At 33.9% G+C, this 26,957-nt stretch overlaps 1 protein-coding gene and 2 long non-coding RNA genes across 4 annotated transcripts; 1 reads left to right on the top strand and 2 right to left on the bottom strand.

Annotated features, from left to right (window-relative positions):
• Positions 1-5,847: 5,847 nt before the first annotated feature.
• On the bottom strand, positions 5,848-6,535 carry LOC145739964 (uncharacterized). The gene is made up of 2 exons (XM_081995288.1): positions 6,336-6,535; positions 5,848-6,219 (listed from the first exon to the last, which is right to left on the bottom strand). The coding sequence occupies exon 2, from the start codon at positions 6,217-6,219 to the stop codon at positions 5,854-5,856; it is 366 nt and encodes a 121-aa protein (XP_081851414.1). The 5' UTR covers positions 6,336-6,535; the 3' UTR covers positions 5,848-5,853.
• A 2,317-nt stretch (positions 6,536-8,852) lies between these two features.
• LOC145739965 (uncharacterized) lies at positions 8,853-24,347 on the bottom strand. The gene is made up of 4 exons (XR_014181308.1): positions 24,044-24,347; positions 23,759-23,954; positions 9,056-10,826; positions 8,853-8,991 (listed from the first exon to the last, which is right to left on the bottom strand). It is a non-coding gene; the product is annotated as an uncharacterized LOC145739965 (long non-coding RNA).
• A 559-nt stretch (positions 24,348-24,906) lies between these two features.
• LOC145739966 (uncharacterized) lies at positions 24,907-26,446 on the top strand. Of its 2 annotated transcripts, none has more exons than XR_014181310.1 (3): positions 24,907-25,056; positions 25,142-25,944; positions 25,999-26,446. It is a non-coding gene; the product is annotated as an uncharacterized LOC145739966 (long non-coding RNA). The 2 variants fall into 2 exon arrangements; XR_014181309.1 differs by having other exon boundaries at positions 24,907-25,085.
• Positions 26,447-26,957: the final 511 nt, after the last annotated feature.

Raw genomic sequence — 26,957 nt, 5'->3', positions numbered from 1 at the left:
ATCCCGGCGCGACGTTTAACGTCGTGAGTCAGTTTAATTGGTGAACCCAGAAGGGCTCATAAATTAAACGTGACATTTCGTGGAGGCGCCGGTCTGTTTTGGGATGGATAAAAAACAATAGTTGAGTTTTTTATTTATTTTTATTTTTTGGGGTATGATAAAGAATCAGGAAAATAATGTGTGGGCTATAAAAGAAATTTTAGGTATTATTTTCTTTTGGCTAGGGATAGTAACGTTGATTTATTTAGTGATTTTTTGGGGATTACCTGTGCTATTGAAGCGCTCATTTGATAAAATTTTGGTTTAATATGGGTGGTACATCTTCAAAAGAGGAGGAAATTATTATTTCCCAAGCGGGAAACAGTGGAGGTGTATCAAATAGTTCAGGAAAAGATAATTCATGGTCGGCAAAGGAAATTTTAATTATTATTTTTCTGTGCATGGGGGTATTAATGCTTGTGTATTTTAGCGTCAAAAAAATTATTAGTTTGATGAACAAGCAAATTCGCAAAGAAATTGCTAGGAATAATCAAATTGTTTAAAAAAAAAATCGTTTAAATTTTGACCGAAAACTTGAAAAATAATGCCAAACATTTCATATTAAATTTTACATGAGTGAACCAAGTGACAAATCACGAGTACGAACTCGCAGTAGAGCTCAAAGTATATCAGACAAAGAAAAATTTGTTTTGCAACAAGCACTAGCCCAAGGAAAAAACCCCGAAAAAGTCTTAAAAGAGTTGAAAGAGTTTAAACCCGCGCATCATAGCTCAACTGTCGGTTCCTCTGCTTCTGTGCAGGCATCGATATCTGCAGGGGCCCCAGAAGTTGACAGAACAACTTTTATTCACAGTTTAACAAGTAGTGAGGACGAGAACAGCCCTTTCGAAAAAACTGTCGTAAGTGCTCAAGTTGAAACCCCGCGAATTCAAACAACCAAAGCTTCGACTTCCCGAGTTCAGAAAGCTAAAGATTCTAAAGCAAGGTCACGATCCCCAGAACAGTTTTTTAAGCCAAGAGCTTCATTGAGTAGGACTCCGCCTAAACCGCGAGAATCAGAAGAGTTCTGGCAAGAAAGTCCCTTAGAAGTGGTAGTGCCAGAGCCTACCTCATCCCGCCCCACGGATTTATTACAAGGTTGTAATAATCCTTGCCCACCCCCTGTAATTCGAGAAAGAAACCGTGCCATACGTCCTAACAATACTCCAGTAATGGCTAACATGACTTTACAAGCAGCTTTGGCTGAGCCAAAAACTCCTGCCACCCCAAAGTTTACATGCCCATCTACATTTAACCCTTCTATTGACTCTCCCAGTATTTTTATAAATAAATACGAAAAAGCAGCGATTGTGAATAGCTGGTCAGAAAATCATAAAATATCTTATTTGGCTAATTTTGTGGAAGGTCCAGCCCATACGTGGTTTAGTAATTATATTAGTGAGCCAGAGAATCAGATGAAAACATGGCTGAATATTAAATCAGGTTTTTTGAAAGAGTTTTCAGGAGAACAGCCACTCCGAAAGTTAAAATTTAGATTAAACACCCGCAAACAGCAGGACGTCGAGGATATTAAAAAGTACTATTATGATCTATTGGCAATCGCAAACGAGATTGACCCAGAAATGACTTTTGACGCATTTAGGGATCATTTTGAAAATGGTTTACATCCGTCTTACTATGAGATGTATTATTTGCTTAGTTCTAGCAATAGAAATTTTAACGATTTAAAGCAATTGGTCATTAAAATAAGCGATATAAAAGAAAGGACACTAGTGAATCAAATGACACAAAGTACAGCTTTATTGTCAGTATCTGCGGCAGTAAACAGTAACAATGGTAATAACCCAACAAACCGACAAAGGACCTGGAATGACACCAGGCCACGGACATTTTTTAATAGAAATTTTTCAAATACGGTTCAAAATCAGACACGAAGTACCTATGTTCCAAGGGTGAATAATTTTAGACCAAATCAAAATAGTCCGAGGAACAACTCATTCAATAGGGGGCGACAATTTGTAAGAAACAATTCGCAACAACCCCGGAACCAGGATACTTTTAATGGGAACAGAAATCAGTTTTCTAATCAGAACTGGAGAAATAATAATAACAATAATTGTTTGCCTCGTACGAGAACGCACGACGGCCGGGTTATTTGCATTGATTGCCGTAGGCCCGGTCACGTGTCTTGTAATTTCAATAACAGGCCTTTCCAAAGGAATGCACCTCAAGGCCGAAGAAACCCAAACGACAGAGGACAGTTTCAAAATTAAGAAGCCCGAACGAAATTGTCCAATTATCATCTACGGGCACCACTAAGACATTAATAGTACATATCACGGTTAACGATAAAGATAACGTCCCTGTTATACTTGATACAGGAGCTTGTAAAAATGTAGTCGACATAGATTATATCAGTAACATGAGACGGTTACAAGACAATATACAACTGATAACCGCAGGAGGTTATCCAGTTCAACCTCTCGGCAATTCTGAGGTAATTATAAAAATTAAGGGCACAATTATTTCCGTTGAGGCACTAGTGGTGCAAAATTTATCAAAAGCCTTAATTTTGGGACATAACTTTTTGGCTAGTAAAAAATCATTGATTGACTATAATACCAATACTGTGACATTATACCATGAACTTGACCCATTGATTTTACATTTTGGCAACAATGTCAACAGCAACATAGGGAAAATAGAACAAATGGAAGATACTAATAAGGTATTTGCGAACGTCGAGATTGAGTCAACCGCGCGAAATTTGAAGGTTGCACTTGAAACCGACTACATGGTCGAGGTTGGTCGCGAGATAACGGTACGACTGAACTGTGCCTTATCTCCGCACGAGTTCACGAAGTACTGCTTTATCGAGAACAATAAATACCTACGACCAAGAGGGTTGATTTGTTCAAATATTTTTGTGAAAAATGGCAAATGGTACATCAAAATTAATAATATGAGGTTTGGAAAAATGTTCATATTGAAAAATTCCACAATTGGTTATTTAGAGAAAAATATAGAAATGAATATAGCAGAAATTCCAGTTCATTGTATTTATGAAACTGAGGATGATAAAGAGATGATTACCATGAATGACCATAACCTAAGCAATATAACGAACCCAGAATTGTGTAACAAATTGCAGACATTACTGTCAGAATATAGTGACGTTTTTTCTAAGACACCAAAATATATGGGAAAAACCGATGTCATTGAACATGAAATCGATGTAGGGAATGCTAAACCGATAAAACAGAAACCTTACAGAGTGGCACAAAAAGAAAGAGAGATAATAGATGAGCAGATAAGAGAAATGGAACAATACGACATAATAAGGCAAAGTAACTCGCCCTGGGCAAGTCCCGTCGTATTAGTAAAGAAAAAGTCTGGAGAGACACGATTTTGCGTGGATTATCGCAAGTTAAACAATGTGACAGTAAAAAATTCATGGTCAGGATCTAATATTGAGGATATTTTGACGTACTTAGGAAACGCCAAATATTTCTCATCGTTGGACATGTATTCAGGTTATCGGCAAGTCAAAGTAAAAGAAGAAAGTAAGCCACTTACTGCCTTTACAGCGCCAGGTCACGGATTATGGGAATTTAATGTGATGCCTTTTGGATTGTGCAATGCTCCGGCAAGAAAACAGTTAGGAGATGTAGTGTTTAGAGATTTAAAATGGAAAGAAGTTTTAATTTACATGGACGACATTATAATTTTTTCTAAAACGATAGATGAACATGTGGAAAAATTACGTAAAGTTTTCAATAGACTCCGAAGTGCAGGCTTAACACTAAAACCTAAAAAATGTGAATATTTAAAAGAAAAAATTAATATTCTTGGTTATACAATTTCGAAAGATGGAATTTTTCCAGATAAATCGAAATTAGCTTCAATCGAAAATTTTCCAAGGCCAAAAAATGTAAAGGGTGTACAAAGTTTTTTGGGACTTTGTAACTACTACCGGAAATTTATAGAAAATTTTGCAAAAATTGCACGTCCCTTACATGATCTAACAAAGAAACAAAATAAATTTGATTGGCAGGATATACATGACAAAGCATTTGAAACACTAAAACAAAAATTGATTAGTGAACCAGTTTTGGCACATTTTCAACCAAATAAAGGATGTGAATTGAGGGTAGATGCATGTAAAGATGGAATCGGAGCAATATTATTGCAGGAAGATCATGAAAATGCGTTACACCCAATAGCATATGCAAGTAGAAGCCTTAGTAAAGCTGAGAAGAATTATTCGATAACAGAACTTGAAGGGTTAGCAGCTATATGGGCGCTATCCTATTTTAGACATTTTATTTATGGAAAACCTATAAAAATAGTGACTGATCATCATGCGCTATGTTGGTTAAAAACCTTGAAAGAGACTACTGGACGTTTAGCGCGTTGGGCGTTAAAGTTATCAGAATTTGACTACACAGTACATCATAAATCAGGAATTGCTCACAGAGATGCAGACTGCGTAAGCAGATATCCTGTTTTGCCAGCAAATACGAAAGTACAAGAAATTGACGAAATACCAACCTTTCTATTGGATATGCGTAACATTGCGGAATTGCAAGCAAAAGATAAAAACATTTTGGAAATAATTCAGGCTATAAAACATCCTGAAGAAGCTACAATTGGTATACGTAAGCAAGCGAAAAATTTTAGACTTGAGTCAGAAGTTTTGTACCGTATAAACCCGCATGAAGTGGGCCGGACTAAACTTTTAGTGATACCGCAACAGTTAATAGGGGAAATTTTGTACTCCCACCACTCAGAACCGCTGAGTGGCCATTTGGGATTGTCAAAAACCCTAGCAAAGATAAAACAAAGATACTATTGGCAAGGGTTGCAAAAGGACGTGGAACGTTTTGTAAAAGGATGCCCGGATTGTCAGGCCAGGAAAGGCCAACAAAATCAAAAGCCTATCGGTCTGTTACATCCTATTCCAGTTGGCACCCCATTTGAAAAAGTTGGGATAGATTTGTTAGGTCCGTTTCGCAGAAGTAGCAGCGGAAAAACCATGATAGTGGTAGCGACAGATTACGCCACAAGGTGGGCGGAGACTGACGCATTACCGAGCGGCAAAGCCGGACCTGTAGCGAAATTTATACTGGAGAGAATTATTACAAAACACGGTGCACCCAAGGAATTGTTAAGCGATAGAGGGAAAGTTTTTCAATCAGAATTGGTTACGGAATTGCTAAAAAAGATGGGGACAACGAGTCAGTTTACTACTGCATATCATCCCGCAACTAATGGCTTAACAGAAAGATTTAATAAAACTTTAGCCAATATGTTATCTATGTATACTAATACTGATCAATCAAATTGGGATGAATATCTTCCACATGTGACTTTTGCGTACAATTCTGCAAAACAAGATAGTACTAAATTCTCACCATTCATGCTGGTGTACGGTCGTGAACCTATTTTACCAACAGAAGCAAACTTGTTGCCACCCTTAGAAAGTAGTAATAGCGACCAAATTAGAGACATTGGTTTGGCAGTCAGAAATTTGGCAGTTGAAAATATAAAACGGCGTCAAGACATAGATAAATTACGTTATGATTGTAAACACCGCCATGTTGAATTTGAAGTGGGGGACCAAGTAAAAGTTTTCACCCCTATCAGGAAAGTAGGAAAAAGTGAAAAATTACTGCTTAGATGGTTTGGTCCTTATTACATAAATCGGAAAATGTCTGATGTGGACTATGAAATACGAAAGGGCATTTCGCCAAAATCTAAAACTGAAGTGGTCCATGTAAGCAGAATTTTACATTACCATGACCCATGGACACCAGAAGGAACCCCGCAACAAAAATAATACAAGCATTTCGGTTAATAATTTACTTTTGTTTTCTTTATTTTAAAAAAATAAAAGTTTACTGTTTTTGCATTGCTGCCTATGGCTTCGACAGCCAAACGCGGCGCCACCGCTGTTGAGGCGTCGTTGACGCCGCCTTCCTCTTCTATTTTTTCTTCTTCTGGGGATGCTGGAACCCCAGGAGGAGCCTCCACCTCACCTGCCACCTGAGGGGGAGCCTCCACCTCGCTGGTCGCAGAAGGACCAGCTTCCACTCCAGGCCCCAGTTTTAGGCTGGACGCACCCACGGTTCGTCGGGCCCGCTGGGCAGCCAATAGGGCCATCAGACGGGCACCGCGGCCCCGGCCCTTTTCGGTGTCGACTTCATTTCCAGGTTCCATCTGAAAGGGAGGATATTGTTAACATTGGATAGCGAAACAAAGAGAATTTTTCTTTGGAAGGAAAAATATATGGAAATGATGAATAAAAGGAAAAAAAAAAAACCACTTATACTTACTTTTAAAAATGACACAATGCACTACAAAAGACTATAAATGCACTACGAAACACACGACAAAAATGCACGGTAAAGTTTCGTGTGGGTCAGAGGACGAACTGTGGAGAATGTGATAAGAAAACCGTATAAATACAATTCAGATCCCTCTCCACCGGAAAGCCAGGATGCTGAAATTAGCAAAATGCTTCCAGACGATGAACTTGTCAAATGTTAAGGTTATCAGAGAAATGTTTTCCCAACAGTTACATGGTGCACCATGCTTAAACCCATGGGATTCGCTGATTTGGCCAGTTCGGAATAATATCTTAATGAGACCAGACATTGTTCATTGCAGACCGATTAATGCATAAAATGCAAAAATGCAATTAAGCATAATGTTTAAAACAAAGTAACAATTATAATGTACGGCTCCACATATTGAGCTATGTACCTATTTTTACAGGGCCCAAGGATTTTATTCTGTTATCTGCGTCTGAATTTTTATTGCGCAAATTCTTAAAATTCAAGAATAGATATCAGTTTAATTTTCCCTATGAGATAAAAAATGGTTACATGTAATGGAAATAAAAACATTGAATATTGTTATTGTGATGTAGGTACCTACAAACGAATAAAGATAAATAATGATGTTGTCGGTGTAATAATCACCTTGACCATATAGTTGTTTATGCATTTGGTAAAGAAAGCAACTAATTCGCGAGCGATAAGACAAATTTGATTCATCGCTACGCGCAGTTATGAATAATGACTAATTACTAGATTGGTTTAAATAAACCCGAATGGGACAACAATTTACAGTGTCATTTTAGAAATCGGTCGTGAAGTAACATTTGGGTGAAGTTAACCTATAATTTTCGCGAAAGTGCCAAAAATGGAATGGATAGTGAATTTCTTGTTTTATATTAGGTGTGTTACCGAAATAAACACCAAACTGTATTTATACAAATTGGCACTGTACCAGTTGTGGGAACTGCAAGGAGAGTTTGATCAAGTGGTACCAATACAATTATTGGGGATTACAAAATCTCTACTTGGCCTGTGGACTCAAATCATTCATACGGAGTATACCATACTTCTACTAAGCGAGAAAGTACGTCAAGGGGGTATTCCGTTTTCGGCATGTGATTGTGCAATTTGCATATCACCCCAACAACCTCAATATCGACCTGAGGATTTTTGGCGAGCATGGGAAAATGTATTTGTGCAAGGATGTCCTTGTGCTACATGTGTGTACGGGAGAACTCAATTTTTGAGTCAACCAGGTCATCCGCCATATCCGCATGCTTATGTAAATGATATGACATATCAGTTTCGGGTACCAGTAGTGCCCCAAACACAAGAAAGGGATGAAACATCAGAAATCAGTTCTGCTGGCACATCTTCTGGAGGTGCATTTGGACCTCCTGAATCACACACAAGTCAGGTCGACCGCAATCCGGCACTATGCCCGAATCCGGAAAACCTGGCGCAGGTGCAAGAAGGGGGACCCATTATTCAGCAACAAACTGAAGAAGTTCTTAGACACGCGGTAACACAGCCGTTTATCGCGCAATTAGAATCGTTTAACGACATGGGGCCATATGCTACTTATCAGCAGCTATGAGGTCTACAATTTAATTTATGTTACCTTATTATTGTTTTGTATTTTAATGGCTATATATATATGCATATGTTGATACAGACGTGATATACACAAGTGGATGATATATATAAAAAAAAAGTATATAATAAAAAAAAATTTGGAATGTATGATGTCATATTATCCCCAAATAGCGAGTATAATCTAGTCATGAAATTAATCCAATTATTTTTTTAGCGCCATGAACTAATAGGTGTGATAAAAAATGTTTCGCTGAAGAGGCGAATATTCCTGACACGACGCTCCGACAATCTTGTTGGTTGATAACGAGCTACTAACATAAAAGTTCGACTAATTTTGATTACGCGATACATACACGGGATTCCTTGCTTTACAGCATTTGGAAAATGAATTTCACACGTTCCATTTTTTATTTTTTAATGAAAAATGGATCGTACATACTAACAAATAAATAAAGGTTACGAATGATGCTCAAATTAATTTTGTTATAAGACATAATATTGTATATTAAGCCTTAAGTAACACATACTAACCTTTTGTCTTATATTTCATGTAACACTGAGGGCTATGTAAGAAAGAGGACGAACTATGATGAGCCATTATTGTTGTTGGAACTCCCGATGGGCCTGTACGTTCATACGGAGAAAAATAATAATAATGCGAAGCAATATATGCCAATGAACCCTCATAAATGGGGCTTCAAATTTTTTGTGATGTCAGGCCATTCGGGGTTTGCTTATAAATTCGAAATTTATACTGGTGAGCAAAAATTTGATCAACCTGATGATGAACCCAATTTTGGTGTTACTTCCAATTTGGTTCTACGCTTAGCCAGAATTATTCCTCGCCAAAAGAATTACAGACTGTATCACGACAATTACTACACATCTTTGCAGCTGATGGTACATTTGGCCAAAGAAGGAATTCTTTCTCTCGGCACAATACGGCGAAACAGAATACCAAATTGCAAATTGCCACTGGAAGCTGCTATGAAGAAAGCGGAACGTGGGACAAGCCACGAGTTGGTTGCATTAGTGGACGGTGATGACATTTCTACTGTTGTGTGGAAAGATAATAAATATGTAACTTTAGCGTCATCTTTCGCAGGAAAAAAACCTACCTCCAAAGTGAAACGATTCGATCGCAAAGAGAAAAAATCTGTGGAAGTTGAGTGCCCATTCATTGTTTCCGAGTATAACCGACATATGGGGGGCGTTGATTTACTAGACAGCTTCATGGGAAGATATAAGATAAAACTGAAAAGCCGCAAATGGTACATGCGTATTTTCTATCATCTCCTGGATTTGAGTTTGGTAAATGCCTGGCTACTCTACAAACGAGTGCTTTCGAAAACGCAGCCTGGTTTCAAGCCAAAAATCCAAGCTCAATTTAGAGCAGAAGTTGCTTATAATTTGTGTAATGTCAGAGCTCTCTCTAGCAAACGCGGTCGTCCGAGTACTAGCCTGGAAAACGAATTGAAAGAAAAAAGAACAAGGGGTCCAATGAAGCACCTGCCGCCCATGGAAGTTCGTACTGACCAAACGGGGCACTGGCCAGTCCTTCAAGAAGCCAAGATGAGGTGCAAGTTTCCAAAATGTAAAGGTTTTACGCATACCAAATGCGAAAAATGCGGTGTTCAGATCTTTGTTTAAATCGGAAGAACAACTGTTTTAAAAATTTTCACATGTGAGTCTCTTGGCTTGTAATACATGATGTTGCCATTTGGCAACAAACAGTTTTTTCTAAAAATAAAGTAAAAAAACATAATGTAGATTTTTTCCTTATTTTTCCCATATTAAGACCAATGCAAAGTACAGTATTTATGATAATCGGAATTAAAAAAAAAAGTCATGCATTTAAGGGTTTTAATGAAAACCAGGTGGAGAGCTTGACAAATTTTGTCTGCTCGAAAAAGGCATCTGCGTCTTTCATAAACGATGATATTTCTGCCGCAGACAAGTGGTGCACTTTGCCAAAAATGTGGAAGATCTAACTTTGAAACAAATAGTTCAGATAGTGATATCAGTTCCTTGTAGCAATGCTTATGGGAAAGATTTTCAACTTAATGAACCGGTTATATAACTGAAATGGTGACAGCAGAACTTTGCATACGTTCTAGCATTATGCCCTCCTGTCCGGAATTGTATTCACCGTTAAGTGATAAACCAGAACTTTTAAAGTCTGCAAAATTCAATACAAAATACTATTGTAAATGTTGACATAATATGCAATTAGTTAAGTTTTAGAGTTCGTTCTTTAATAAAGTTTTAATTTGGATTTATAAATGTTTTGTGTGTTTTTAATTATCTTGCATAAAAAAGCGATTGAAAAAATCACCTAAGTACCTATTAACCTCTCGACAAATTTTCGTTTACTGTGTTTTTGCTCCCCTATTTTCCAAGAGACGATTTTCTTTTATAAAAAAGGTGGCAATCGTATTTATTCCTCGAATGATTTTGCTGCAGAATGTCAATCAGTTGAAAAGTAAATCGTACGTTTGATAGATATAAATGGCTGATTGCTGGTCTATGTTCACTCCCAATGTCAACTTCTGCACAGTTACTCAGTTCGCCATGCGTAGATTGACATTAAAAAGAATGACACTTTTCCTAATACTTCGCCTTTTATTCAGACATTAAATAAAAATTCTTGAGCCAAATATTGTGAAGATGTCGAATCAATAAATTACGTAACAGTAGTAATACGTTTTCATTAATGTGGAACTAAAATATATGTTCTCGGTAATTGCTCAATGCTGCATATGGCAGAACAATAAAGCAAATAAAACTACCCACAACCCCCGCCTCCATCTTCAATTTATTAATAAAAAAAACAGGAATTCCACTCTTCACCTGGACGACTAGTTTTGCTTCTCACCACCGGGACAATATCTGGAACAAAAAAATATATTAATTTTAGTATGTATTTGAAACCAATCTCTAAGCTTGCAAAACAAACACTTGCTTCTGCGATTTTTAAAAGGTGATTATTTTATAAATAAAAAATATCTGTATCAAAATCTGCGTTTGACAGTCCTACGCCTAACTCACAACGTATCACAAAAATGGTAAGATTTTATTTTTTGTTTATTAATCCCAATCCTCTGATGCGTTTCGCCGTACTACGGCTCATCAGGCCATAGAGGCTTGGTAACCAAAGAACAAAACCCATGCAATATTTGGTTCCATCTGTACTCAAGTCTATGAGTTGGAACGTATTAATAGCGTCCCAAAAAAAAACAAAACATTACTATACCACATCATATCAGTTCCTAGATTCCGTTAAAGCGTCAGTTCAACAATGGAATTTTTAATAGTGACAAAAAATATTCGCGGTTTTAAATCATTAAGTGTTTCCATTAAAAAAAAATCAAATGTTTGTACCATAGTTCAAAAACCGACGACGCTAGAAATTTACTACGTCACTGGATTCTACAGAAAATGTCTTTAAAAATCCGTTTTAACTTCTTCAAAAAGTTTAAATTATATCTGAGATACCTCAAAAGTGATATTTTTCAATTTTTCCCTAACAAAAAAATGTTATGAGAATTCTGCTGTAGCCATGTGTAATTTCAAACAAAAGTAGCAAACTGTCGCAAAAAACACAACTTTATATCTATGAAAATAAGCGAGATAGTTGAGATTTTTTTATATTTAATTTTAAATAAGAAATTTTGTTAATTGTAATTTTTGTTTAGAATGCAGGATAAAAATTTTATGGTTTTGAAACAATTATTTTAAAAAAGAGTAATAAATCTCCCGAAATCAAATATAAGAATATATTACAAAATACTTTAACTTTAGTTACTTTCAAATTATAATACATCAAAACAACATGAACGATGGAATCATTACCACAGTATAGCAAGAGTACAATAAATACACTCGGGTCGACATTTTTTTTTAAGTCTGGTTTTTATTCCCTCGTTTTTAAAGAAGTATAATGAAAAATATCGTTCATAATTCGTCCAAAAATAGGTTTTCCGTGTTTGCATGTCTTCCGGTGTTCGGCTTTGCCTCACACCTGAATTAGTTATACGCGAACGGAAAAACCTTTATTTTTGTACTAATAAAATATACTATTACCGCACTACAGCGGAAAAGTGCTACTTCCGCTTTGAAAAATCGTACGGCAAAGTACACTTTTCCACACGATCGTAGGAAACATTATTTTAATCATCCAACTGAACATTGCCTTAACCCCTATAATAATTCAACAACAGCCGACCAAAAAGTGTAAAGTGTGCATTAAGCAAAGTAGTTTTTGAATATACTATTACCGCACCTTCACAAAAAAGGTGGTACCTACAAATAAGCGGAACAACCAACAAACATTTTCAAAAACTAATTCCGACTTTGTTTAAAAAAATTATTACACAGGGTGTTACGAATTCGATGCATTAGCATTGCTATCTCAGAAACTATAGTTGATAGAGAGAGATGGAGGCAAAGATGCGCATTTTATTGCTAAATAATTATGGTGCAAAGACATACTTTAAAACAACTAATTATTACTAAAAGACCTTAAAAAACCTATTATACAGGCTGCTTAAATTTGGATAAACAAATCTGAATTTATTTTTCTTCAAAACCGCTGCAGATATTTTCATAAATCTTTGAAGGTAACTGTCAACAATACGAGTAAAGCACGTTTCGCAATAAAAAGAGAGATGCAAGTCATGACGTTGTATGTACCGCTATGCAATTATATGAAACGTAGAGTTGAGCAATTGCTAGCAATTTATTTTTCATTATTCTACTCCGAATACTATCTTTTTCTCGAATTAATAATAGAGAAAATGTAACTTTGCCGTGAAAACGCCGGAAATGCTTATTTTTAAGGCGCTGTAAAACTCAATACAAACAAATTTCAACAGCTACGCAACTTCAACAACGAAAGGTAAATTTGGTATTGTGATGGTGGCTTAAGGACATAGTGAGGTCGCTGGATGGAATCAGACCAATGTACTCAAACCTGAAGTAGCATTAGCTTTAAAACGATGCAGCTTCAAAAAACTAAAACTCACTTTAGTATTTCGTAAAAAATGAGATCGAACAAATGCTCCCCGTTCTGGACGGTAAAGCTAAGAAGCTTTTTTAAGAGAAATTCGGATCACCTGGGTGTCCAAATTTATCTTGAAAAGAATTTCGACCATAGGAAACAGCAGTTCAAAACTCTGACCCTTACAGCGTTTTGCCTTTAGACTATTTTTTAACTAGCCATTGTTTATCGATCTTTTACGTTATGTCTGTATTATATTGTCACGATAGAAATAAATGAAATTTATTTCACTTGAACGGAAACATAAAAAATGTGGAATGCGGTTAAAATGCACCTGCACTTATGATGCAATAGCTAAACTATGCACCGGAGTATAACCTACCGTGGAACCAGTGTTTGGCATGAAGTTATATCCTAGAGAGGGGATAATTTCAGTCAGTCCTGCTTTGCCTAGCAGAAACTCGGAAAATGGCGCTACAAGTGACAAGCCTCTCTCCAAGATTCTATCTTCATTAGAAGTGTAAGTACTATTGTACTTTATTTTTGTGTATTGATCTTACACCTATTTAATTATGATTTTATTGGAAGTTAGTAACGTTTTTATAAGATTAGTAAACCGCTTATTTTATTAGTTAGTAAGTTATGAGTTGTTTAGGTTAAGGAACTTATTTAATAAAATTTAATGGTGTGTAACTATGTGTTTTATTTCACACTGAAACGAGATCCCAGGCAGTAAACTTGCATTCAATTCAACACGTCACGTTAGTCCTGGCAATATAATACCTTTAAACGTATTAAACATATTTCATTAAAAAATATATTTTTTACCTACTGAAAATTTTATAATTTGTCACTCGCAACGTTACGGAAATGGCCGCCTCACTTAATATACTAATTAAGCAAATCCTCTAGTTTAGACACCTTTTATTATCCGTATGTCAAGGTGCTAGAAATTAAATGGCGATTATGTGGAAAAGTTAACAAAGGTCTAATAAAAAAATAATCTTAAAAAAAAATTGATTTATAGGGCAAATTTTTTGTATGTCAAAACGGCCCTTGCTTAGTAGTTGCCTGAAATAATCATGTAAGTAACCAGACAATAGTGTGGTTTAAACTTCAGATCATGCAAACATTACTTTACACTTCAACTCATTAAAGAGGAAAACGGTGTTCCATATCTATGCAATGTTATTGTCATGTTGTGTAAATTTGGTTGGCAATACAATCACCTCTGTTATGATATGCAACTAAAGTTATAATAATCAGACTATACCTCATTATTACTATTACTTTAAACATGTCTTTAGACAACAGTACATACATGGTGTTTTTTAACAATTGCAAAAAATTTAATCATCGATTATACATCAAGAAATAATGCCAGTTTGCTATACAGGTAATTCAAATTCGACCCTCACCATTGGGAGAAAGTTTAAATTGGGACAAAGTTGCGTCATTTAAAGCTCAACCAAATGCAGTAGTAAACATTTTGATTTTCCGAGTACTTCCGAAGATATTTAAAAAAACTGAAAATTTCAATTTTTAATTTTATTTATTTCTAACCTTATTTGAAGAGATATTCCAAAACTAATAGCATCTTTTCATTGCCACTTTTTCCCAGCTATTCGATGATAGATTCATATTTGCCGGCCGACGTTTTTTGGCAGCCATCATCAACTTTCTTTTTTCTTATGGGGGCCATATTGGATTTTTAACCCACCAAATAGTACGTTTTATGCTGATTTTAGTGATGTATAATCAGTTATGATTTGCTCCATAAATAACAAAACAATTGAATAAAAACTAATTTTACCTTTGTTGGCTTTGAGGTTATGAGAGGTTTTATGAAGATTACTTGGTAGTACTTGTCACACGCAATTGGCCTGAACATACTTAGACACAATGAGGAAAAACGAGGCAATATTATTTTAAGCTTCAACACAAATTTGGTACTAAGTTAATAATATAAGTGCAAACAAACTGTAATCAGTAAGCCAACAGCACCACATAACTTTATTTAGTTAAAACTTAACCAAAACATAGCTTGATTTGATGTTTTTCAAAATCCCATATTAAATCATTTAAACTTGCAATTAACATTACAAAAAAAATCAATTTGGCAAAAAATGAAGTTCCTAAAATAATGATCTTTCTCTTGGAAACATAAATGACCGGTTTAAGTTAGAGATGCTACCAAATCTCTTCTGATTAACCTAAATTTTGCAGCAATCCTTGTATAATAATAACATTTTGTGCGCCGGTTTCTTTTCTAGATACATTTTTAACTTGACTTGCTCTAATAATCGTCCGAATTATCGTGTTTGACAAGTACTGTCAAATAATGACATTTCATAAAACGTCTCATTAACTCAAAGCCAACTAAAGTAGAATTAGTTTTTATTGAATTTTATTTTGTCATTTATGAAGCAAATCATAAGTCATTATACATCACTAAAATCAGAATAAAACGTACTATTTGGTGGGCTAAAAATCCAATATGGTGCCCATAAAAAAAAAGAAAATTGATGATGACTGCCAAAAAACGAAACGTCGTGTGGCAAATTGGAATCTATCATCGAATAGCTGGGGAAAATGACAAAGAAAAGATGCTTTTAGATTTGGGATATCTCTTCAAATAAGGCTAGAAATAAATAAAAACAAAAAATCAATTTTACAGATTTTTTCGGATATCTTCGGAAGCACTCGGAAAATCGAAATTTTTAAAACGGTATTTGGTTGAGCTTTAAATTGCGCAACTTTACCCAAATTTAAACTTTCTCGTATCTCTTATGGCTTCTGAGATCCCAATGGTGAGGGTCGAATTTGAATTATCCTGTGTAGATCATATTTCAAAAATGCTTTGTTAAAGAAATACAGGGTGTTTGGAAGAAAATCATTTATTTCTTCAGTATCGGTAACTGTTTTCAAGCAGATTTAATTTTTATTTTCAGAAAAAACATCTCAATTTCATAATGCACATTGATAGAGAAATTGGTATGTTTTTTCTGACAAATTTGTAAAATTGTAAATTTGTTATTTTCTCGAAAACTGTGACAAGTACAGAAAAAACTAAAGAAGCAAAAAAGTTTCTAAATTAACAGAAATATTTCATAAAAAAATCATTGTGGCACCATTAAAAAGTTTGTGGAAGGAGAAAGAAGGCCTTAAACCCCAAACAATAACACAGAACTAACACTCAAGTATTTCATTAATTTCATAACAAAGCATTTTTGAAATATGGTTTGTACAGTTACAAATTTGATGCAAAAACATTGCTATCTCAGGAACTATAGTTGATAGAGCTTTAGTTAAATGAAGGCAAAGTTGCGCATTTTAATGCTAAACAATTTGGTTAAAAAAAAATTTCATTACTTCCGGAGATATCCGACAAAAAGCGAAAGTCAAATTCCTATTTTATTTTTTTACTACTTTATTATTGATTATTTTGGAAAATCAATGGCACCTTCAGGAGGCACTTTTTTAGGCTCTTTAAGAAAATAGTTAGTTTTCAGCTCCGACGTTTCGATTTTTAGATACCATCATCAACTTAAATTTTTCAATACGGACCTGAACTTTTTATTTCGTTTTTTAGTAGCTACAGACCTCTTGAAACTAATGATGTGCCACACTTGTCAAAAAATTATATCTGCTGTACTTAAGTACCTATTTTTTTTTTAAATATGCCTTTGGAATTCATATGTTGTCATAATGAGTAGATAATTTAGTTTGACATGATTTAAGAATTAGGTTTTGCTCTAACACTAAAAATAAAGTTTAAGCTGTTTCATCAAAACTCAACCTCGAAATCAAACACGTGAGTGTCTGAAAAATACATAATTAACCAAAAACATATTTTTTTAAATTAATGAATTGAAAAGTACTATAAGAAACTCTCTTTTTTTCAAAGGAGCAATGAACCTAATTTTGAATTTTATCAAAGTAAATTATTTACTCATTATGACAACATATCAATTTCAATTGCTTAATTTATTTAAAATACTTAAAGTACCAAGTACGTAATACATTAGATATATTTTTTTGACGTGATATATCATTGGTTTCGGAAGGTCTGTAGCTACTAAAAAACAAAATAAAAAGTTTAGGTCCGTATTTGAAAAATTAAATTAATTTAATTAAAATAAGTTGATGATGGTATCTAAAAAACGAAACGTCGGAGCTGAAAACTAAAACTATTTTCTTGAGGAGCATAAAAAAGTGCCTCCAGAAGGTGCATTGATTTCCCAAAACTTTTTCGATTTTTGTCGGATATCTCCCAAAGTAATAAAAAATTTTTAAATTTTTTCACCAAATTATTTAGCAATAAAATGCGCAACTTTGCCTCAATTTAATTAAAGCTCTATCAACTATAGTTTCTGAGATAACAATGCTAATGCATCAAATTTGTAACACCCTGTATAAATAAACTGTCATTATTTTTCGATGTAGAATAGATTTTTAAATAATTTTTTGCAATCATTAAAAAACACCCTGTATAATACATATTAATTCAATGTTGAGCAATTCGGTTTACTAAAGTGTATAATGACGATTACTGTGTTAAATGTAAAACAATAATGAAAACAGCAATGCTGTAAAAGGTGAATTTATGCAGGACATTAAAATAGAATTAAGCTAAACTAATTTAGTACTAAGAAACATCAACATGTGTAATTGCAACATGCATTTATGCAACTGAATTTTCTATTAAGTTTAGATAAGTTAAATTAAGAAGTTGGTCAACTTTTAACTTTCTTAACTTAATATTACTTATTATTATTATTTGCTTATAGCACATAGCCTGAATAGGATTTGGACAAATGACAAATGTCAATTACATCTTATCTTGATTAATGTTTTCTTCCTTTGTCAGATTTTTCCGACAAAGGGCTCTGTGGGCCTAATGCCTGTTTCCCCCACACTTCCAAGACAAATTTAAGTATGTACCGGTTGACCCAATAAGACTGTTTCTCGGCCATATCTCGGGAGCCATTCGTCGTAGGACTTTCGTGTAAAAAAAATTATTGGGCCATGAAGAATCGCTGGAAAATATTTTCTAGTTCTAAAAACAACCACCAGAGGGCGTAACTGCCATCTTAAATTTTAAAATCGCATTTTCTCTAAATTTCCCATAATGAACTAAAAAGTTTTTTTCACATTTTGAAAGAGAACCAGTTTATCTATAATTTTCGTTAAATAAAATTTTCAGTTATTTGAAAAACAAAGATGGTGTGGGGTGTTCAATTGATTTTGCAATAACCTGCTTTAACTTTTTAACGGTTTGACCGATTTTAACAAATTTCGTATCGTTGAAAAGAGCATTTGTTACGATTTTCCCGTGGGTTCACACAAAGTCAATTTAACTCAACAATTAATAAATTTATTACACTTCAAAACACTCCGTACAATAATTAACACAGCTACTAAAAACACTACTACAATTCCACAATTATTCCACTATTTAAACTTAACCGCGTTCCCAAATTCACTACTACTGCGGTTGACACCGCGTCTTTTATATTCGCAAACCACGTTCTAGAATGACCGCGAAACGCTTCGCGGGTTGCCTTGACCATTCAAGAATCTTCCAGGTAGCGCTTCCTAACTGTGGCCTACTTTAATACGCGCCCGGCCAGATATTGCGGCGCATCGGTTTCATCCCGAAGCGAGCGCTCGTTAAAAAGTATCGAGCATAGTAGGCCCAGACCGTAACAATCCTTTGGGCAATAAGTCAACCAAAATATAGTTATTTTAGTTGAACCTTTCTCCGCCAGAGGGCTAGTTTTGACACCATGACCCATATACTAAACAAAATCAGAACAATCAAATGAAATGATATGTCCAAATATAGATATAGCCTAATAACATCCAAATAGGCCAGGGAAAACCGTTTTTCAAAATCTCGATCCTAACATCAAATATTGGAAAAATTAGATTAATGAATCTTTGAAAGCCAAGGATCGCGTGGTAAATGTTTTAAACTATTAAATATTTAGCTACAAAATGAATAAGATGTTAAAGAGGCAGTTGTGAGTCTAAATAGAATTTATTTAGGCATTATTTAAAAAAATATATATCATCAGAACATTCATGTTGCTCCAAAGGGACTAAACGCATCCTGAACTTATTAAGTCACTTTAATATTACTCTTGGAATTCTTACTTACTTTTAGTTTAAAAAAGAAGCCTAAAAACCCAAATAAATAACTATATCCAAATTTCACATACTTTGGAATCATTAACAAAGTCTTTTTGTCAAATTTGATGCCCAAATCATTTTGCGTAAAATTTTAAACTGTTTTTTTTTTCGTTTTTTAATAAAACCCATGAGACGGAAAAAGAAAGAGATCTAATGGCGACTCAGGTGTTCAAAATGGCCTCCGTTATTTTGAATGCACATCTGAAGACGCCTCAATTTCAGCTCTTGGGATGTTCAAGATGGCATTTCTAATTCTTGCAATCATATCCTCGCGGGAAGTTGGCCTTGTTGCAAAGACTATATCCTTAATCCTTCCCCAGAGATAAAAAAATCGCAAAAAAAAAAAAACATTTTAAAATTTTACCCAAAATGTTAGATTTGGGGCATCAAATTTGACAAAAAATCTTTGTTAATGGTTCCAAAATATGTGTAATTTGGTTATAGTATATTTATTTGGGTTTTTAGGCTTCTTTGCTAAACTAAAGGTAAGTAAGAATTTCAAGAGTAATATTAAAGTGACTTAATAAGTTCAGGATGCGTTTAGTCCCTTTGGAGCAACATGAATGTTCTGATGATATATGTTTTTTTAAATAATGCCTAAATGAATTCTATTTAAACTCACAATTGCCTCTTTAACATCTTATTCATTTTGTAGCTAAATATTTAATAGTTTTAGAACATTTACCGCGCGATCCTTGGCCTTCAAAGATCCATTAATCTAATTTTTCCAATATTTGAGGTTAGGTTAGGATCGAGATTTTGAAAAACGGTTTTCCCTAGCCTATTTGGATGTTATTTGGCTACTTTTTCATAAAGAAAAAGTCATATCATTTCATTTGACTTTTCTGATTTTTTTTTAGTATTTGGGTCATGGTGTCATAACTAGCCCCCTGGCGGAGAAAGGTTCAACTAAAATAACTATATTTTAGTTGATTCTGATTGCCCAAAGAATGCTCTTTTCGACGATACCAAATTTGTTAAAATCGGTCAAACCGTTAAAAAGTTAAAGCAGGTTATTGCAAAAACAATTAAACACCCCACACCATCTTTGTTTTTCAAATAACTGAACATTTTATTTAACCAAAATTATAGATAAACTGGTTCTCTTTCAAAATGTGAAAAAAACTTTTTAGTTTATTATGAGAAATTTAGAGAAAATGCGATTTTAAAATTTAAATGTCAGTTATGCCGTCTGGTGGTTATTTTTAGATCTTGAAAATATTTTCCTGCGATTCTTCATGGCCGATTTACCCAATAATTTTTTTTACACCAAAGTTATACAACGAACGGTTCCCGAGATATGGTCGAGAAACAGTCTCATTGGGTCACCCGGTACAACTAGCTCAGTTCAAGTTTGAATGTGACAGATCCGATGCAAAATAACTATGCAACAACAGTCTAAAGTAAACTTATCTGAGATGTCCTTATAATCTACTTAGCCAAAGTTGGGGAAACTGACATAAGTGAATTGAGCAAATAACAAAACACAAAACAAAAACTGTAATCAAACAATTAAGCACAAGGTAAAAAAAACCTGTGAAAACAAATTAGTACATCAAAAGTTGTTTATACCAATGTACAGGGTGATTGATTGAATTTTGACCACCCCCTTAACTTCCTTAATTTTGATTTTAGCAAAAAACGTTAAATACAAAACTAGTAGATATTTAGGTCTACTTTATTCTTAGATGAACAGTTAATATACAGGGTGTCCCAAATTTGAGTAACAAACGAACTTATGTCTTTTTTTAAATGCAATGACCGACTTTTTAATCGATATTTAAATTCTACATCAAGTTCTAGGCCTAATTGATGTAAAATGTCTGTATCGATATTGAACTGTTTCCGCAGCGGCGTCCTTGATTGATTGAATTTTGACCACCCCCTTACTTCCTTAATTTTGGTTTTAGGGAAAAACGTTAATTACGAAACTAGTAGACATTTAGATCTACTTTATTCTTAGATAAACAGTTATTATACAGGGTGTCCCAATTTGCGTAACGAAGTAAACTTATGTTTTTTTTAAATACAATGATCAACTTTTTATCCGATATTTAAATTCTGCGTCAAATAGGCGTTACTGATGTAAAATGTCTGTATCGATATTCAACTGTTTCCGCAGCAGTGTCCTTGATTGATTGAATTCTGACCTCCTCCTTAACTTCGTTATTTTTGATTTTAGTAAAAAAACATGTTGTATCAATTTAGATGTAGATATTTAAGTCTACTTTATTCTTAGATAAACAGTTATTATACAGGGTGTCCCAAATTTGAGTAACTAAATAAACCCTTAATCACATAGTTGAGGCAACATTGTTAAAGTAACAGATGCTGCTTCGGAAACAGTTGAATATAGATACAGACATTTTACATCAGTTAGGCCTAGAACTAAGAAGAAGATAAAAAGTTGGTCATTGTATTTAAAAAAAACATAAGTTTGTTTCGTTACTCAAATTTGGGACACCCTGTATAATAACTGGTTCTCTAAGAATAAAGTAGACCTAAATATCTACTAGTTTTGTATTTAACGTTTTTTGCTGAAATCAAAAATAAGGAAGTTAAGGAGGAGGTCAAAATTGAATCAATCAAGGATGCTGCTGTGGAAACAGTTGAATATGGATACAGACATTCTACATCCATTAGGCCTAGAATTTGACGTAGAATTCAAATAGCGTATAAAAAGTTGGTCACTGTATTTAAAAAAACATAAGTTTGTTTGGTTTGTTACTCAAATTTGGGACACCCTGTATAATAACTGTTTATCTAAGAATAAAGTAGACCTAAATATCTACTAGTTTTGCATTTAACGTTTTTTGCTAAAATTTATTAGCGATTATTTTGTAAAATCAATAGCACCTTGTGGAGGCACTTTTTTATGCTCTTCAAGAAAACAGCTTTCGTTTTCAGCTCCGACGTTTTGTTTTTTAGATACCATCATCAACTTCAATGTTTCAAATACCGACCTAAACTTTTTATTTCGTTTTTTAGTAGCTACAGACCTTCTGAAACCAATGATGTGTCACACTTGTCAAAAAAGTATATCTAGTGTATTATGTACATACTTGGTACTTAAAGTTTTTTAAATAAATTAAGCAATTGAAATTGATATGTTGTCATAATAAGTAGATAATTTAGTTTGATATAATTTAATAATTAGGTTCATTGCTGGTTGGTTTTTTGGTGAATTATTTATTTTTCAAATACTCACATGTTTGAATTTGAGGTTGAATTTTGATGAAACAGCTTAAACTTTATTTTTAGTGTTAAAAAGAGCAAAACCTAAATCTTAAATCATATCAATCTAAATTATCTACTCATTATGACAACATATGAATTACAAATGGATTAAAAAAAAAAAAACAAGTACCTAAGTACACTAGGTATAATTTTTTGACAAGTGTGGCACATCATTAGTTTTGGGAGGTAAGTAAGTGTAGCTCCTAAAAAATGAAATAAAAAGTTCAGGTCCGTATTTGAAGAAATGAAGTTGTTGATGGTATCTAAAAAACGAAACGTCGGAGCTGAAAACTAAAGCTGTTTTCTTGAAGAGCATAAAAAAGTGTCTCCAGAAGGTGCCATTGATTTTCCAAAATAATCAATAATAAAGTAGTAAAAAAATAAAATAGAAATTTTACTTTTGTGGTTTTTATCAGATATCTCCCGAAGTAATGACCATTTTTTGGCGCAACTTTGCCTCCATTTTACCAAAGCTTTCGCAACTATAGTTTCTGAGATAGCAATGCTAACGACTCAAATTTGTAACACCCTGTATATTTTTGGGTCTGGTGCGATATAGGTGCAACCATATTTTTGTTGTTTGTGTTGATGAAATTGATGTCATATTGTTTATTTAACTTAGTTCCACCCAAAAATGGGTGGTTGGAGCTGTTTGTTGGGAAAAGAATAGTAAAAAAATGCCTTTGAAAGTGGTCAGGTTACACCAAGTACATGAAGGGTTTAATAGTTAAATAACTTGAAAATTTGTAAATTAAATAAGTATTTTTAGTTTTTACATGCAAAGTGACACTTTACTATCTATAATTACAGTTGACAATGTTAACCTTAGTGTCAGATTAGTACAAGGGGCAATGTTTATTTTTTGTAAATGTATTGAAAAAGATGCATGGTAACCTAGTGCTAACCATAGTGGCCGATTCATATATGTAGCAATAATTATTAAGATCTGAAAAAGAGAAAAAATATGGAAACTTACATTTTAAGAAATTAAAAATCAATTTTTAGAATTACTTTACTAATTTTGAACAGAAAAACAGTTCTGTTTGACAACATTGCTAGGGTTGTTAGGCACCAAACAAAATGTTCAACAATCAGGCGGGTGGTGCTGGTACCGCTCAAAAACAAGTCATTTATGTTTAGTATGGAGAATGCCATAGGAGTTTTTCCTGTGTGAAAGTGATTCATCCACCCTTATTTTGGTAAAAGTAAGTTAAATAAACAATCTGACATGGATTTCATCAAAAAAGAACTAAAAATAAGATGGCATCTAAATTGCACTGAAAATTGAATGTAACTACAAACCTTACTTTCATTTAGTATAATTCTAATTTGCTTTAATTTAACGTCTGCATAAACCCACCTTTAATTTAAGTAAAATCAGTTAACTCACCTTAAAACTTACTTTTTTATCCACCATTGTAATGTAGTTGCAAAAATTGCACATGATTTGGCTCTTCAACTTTATTGATATGTTGCACTTCTTGGTGGGTAATATGGGCCTCAAATAGGACAATTTCTTCAAAGAAGTTGTGCTTTCTCATCCAGATGAAAAATGGGGAAGTATTCAGCATATAGGGGATAAGATTCTGTAAGATTTGTTAAATTTGTAGTAATGCAGCCATGTTGGTTACACAGGTTATGTATCAATTTGCCACTGTAATCAGTGTTATCTTACCTGGGCAAGCAGCCGTTGTATCCATTGTGCTTATGCATATCAAAAACTCTACATTTCCTTGATTTTAGTGTATAATCTTCGTCAATTATTAGATAGTTGTAATATAAATTAAAATAAACTACAATTATTTTAAGCTGCATGCTGCATGCATGGCAATTTTTTTCATGACAACACGACAAAAAGCTAGCAATGCATAGTGACAAGCTGACAGCTGACAAGTTGGAAGTTTAAGGCGTATTTTGACGGACTACTAACCTGAGTTTTAAGTTGTAGTAGCATAGGGCGTCTTTTTATATCAGAATGAGTTAAAATGAGACAGGCATTGTAAACACTCCAGTAAACACTGACGCCAAGCCAAAACACGCCTTTAGTTGACATCGTAAATCGCAACACAACAGAAATGACAGATCGAAGATATTCAGCCGAGTTTGGGATAAAGCGATACGCTGCATGACGTCACAGTGGGTGCTCGGGTGTACAATATGCAATTAAAACCCAGGTGGAAGGTTGAAGGGGAGCCAGAGGGAACAGCCGTTGTCCATGGTTTGGGTCTTGTTAACTTTAGGTATCCACGAATTTCGAGTTGTTTCTTTTTTTTTAACATGTAGATTATGGCTTATACACGTATGGTAAATCCAAAACCGACCATAGGAAAACCGTGTAACGGACAGAGAAACATTTGGATAATCTGTCTTCGGTCAGCGAGCTGTATTTAGTCCGATTTCTGTCTATTTGTTTAACAATTTGAATGAAATTATTTATTTTTCATTTAGCAGTCGAATTGCTATAGCGCTACCACACCTCCCTATATTTCATCTGTCATCTGCGATTAAAATCTAACCTCAATTGTCAAATTAAAAGTAAACAAGAAATCATTTATAGTGACAGGCATATTAATACCAGAATGTACTCCTATTAGTCCTATTATTGTAAGATTTTAGGAAAACATGAACAAATAACACTATTTACACAATAGTAAGAGTTCCTCTAGTTGGTGGCCTTCTCAATTTAAGGTAGGAAACTCCCCCCAGACAATTCATCAGTGAGAGAATAGCAAGAGACTCCTCTAGTGTAGTGTTATTAATAAGTTATTTTTAGGTAGTAAAGCCGATTTGCTAGCTTAGCCATACAACATCGCAACTTTTATTGAGTCTAGAGTCCAGTTACCAACAAAGCCACATTTAAGGAACCAGCTAACAAATGGGGTGTACAGTATTCTGTTGTTATTAGCAAAGTTACTTAGTTGAATGACAATGATATAATAAGGTGTGAAACATCTAAAAGCTTCAGTTCACTAGACAATATACAAGCCATCTGATCCAGTGTTCAGGTTGTGTTCAATCAATTTGCCAAAAGATATAATACTTAGATCAGTGCTCCATTTTAATTAAATTGTAAACCCAACTTGGTTGCTGTAAAATGAAGTGTAAAGTTGGCTAATGACTGTGCTTTTTAATTTACAGTTGTAGTTTCAGATCATGCACACAGAAGGTTGTAACACAGAATTCATTCTCCCACTATCTGTATTGCTAAGGAATGCAACCAACGATGTACTTAATAATTATTATATCAAGTCTATAATTATATCAGTTCATAAAATAATGTAATATGGTTATTTGTAAGTATAATAGTGTGTTTTATCATAGGAAATACAATAACAAAAAGTTTTCAATCAACATATCTATCTGCCACTGTACCCAAAGTGAAGGTGCAGACGCTCATAAAAAGGCCTGCTTCTTAGCATATGCCAAGAATCATTGTACCCTTCAGCTGTTCACATTTCCTAGCAATAGGCATGCCTGCTTTAAGTAGACACTATGTACTTTATGGCTTGCTCATAAGCAACCGCTCTTCAGATGTGCCAAAAGCATGCCCCCCTTCACCTATGCTCCAGATAGTAGGTATAGTAAAAAATCTAAATATGTATTGCTATTTTATGAGCATGATATTTGTAGCAAACCATGTCCATACATGCTGCTCCACACAAGTAGCAATTGGTCAGTAATAATGTATGTATGTATGTAATACTAATGACATGCTTTTGTGTTTTTATTGAACATGTTTGTCTGCACTGAGAATATTTTTGACCTTCTAATGAATGGAAACATACACTTCTATTTTGTTTAAAAACATGCTGTTTAGTATAACTAAAGGAACTTGTGTTGACAATCTACAGTATAATGTAAAACCCACCATGTTTATAACATACAAGAGGAGAATCAAAGGGCAGTTTTATAAAAATAAATGTTACTTAATATTTTTCTTAATTTCCTTCTATTGATGTTACTGATGTAAGAAAGTTATGGAATGCTACTAAATATTTAATTTAACATTATTGAACTGTCTTTAAGTAAAAATCTGTTCTTTTAAATAGTATGTATGTAAATAAATGTATTAAAATTGTTTGTAAAAGTGTGGGTTTTATTAAAAAAGCCACAAAATTTAAAATTTTATTTTGTAGCAGGATTCTCTCAAAATTTCAAAAATCTAGACTAGGCTAGTTTGGTACAATTAATTGAATTATTAATACATTATCATTTAGACCACTTATCTTAATAGTATTCTATTAGTTCTTTAGTACGCAAACTCGAAATCATAGTCATTATAAAACAATTACGGATAATCAAAAATTCTGAACGCAGCCTGTCAAAAGTATTCGGCCCAACTCAAAAATCAACGCGGGATTATTTTCAAATGACATGTCGTTTATCCTTTGTTTTTCAAATAAACATTTTGTATTTGCAAATTGAAGTTTTCTTGTTCTGTTTTATTACGTCCTTATACTACCACCTACTACCTATTACACTATTATTATACATATTACATTACTGAATATTTATTAGTTAGATTAGTGAAATAAATTACCTAATTAACGGTTTGCGCCCCAGATAAAGGTAAGGCTTAAAATGCTTTT

Source organism: Ips typographus, unplaced genomic scaffold (genome assembly GCF_016097725.1).
Source record: "Ips typographus isolate SLU unplaced genomic scaffold, UJ_Ityp_2.0 IpsContig82, whole genome shotgun sequence".
Classification (NCBI taxonomy): domain Eukaryota; kingdom Metazoa; phylum Arthropoda; class Insecta; order Coleoptera; family Curculionidae; genus Ips; species Ips typographus.
This window is presented reverse-complemented; position numbering and strand designations above follow the sequence as displayed.

Bases quoted from the DNA above. Each gene is read 5' to 3' on its own strand.
- LOC145739964 (XM_081995288.1), bottom strand. From the start codon at position 6,219: ATGGAACCTGGAAATGAAGTCGACACCGAAAAGGGCCGGGGCCGCGGT.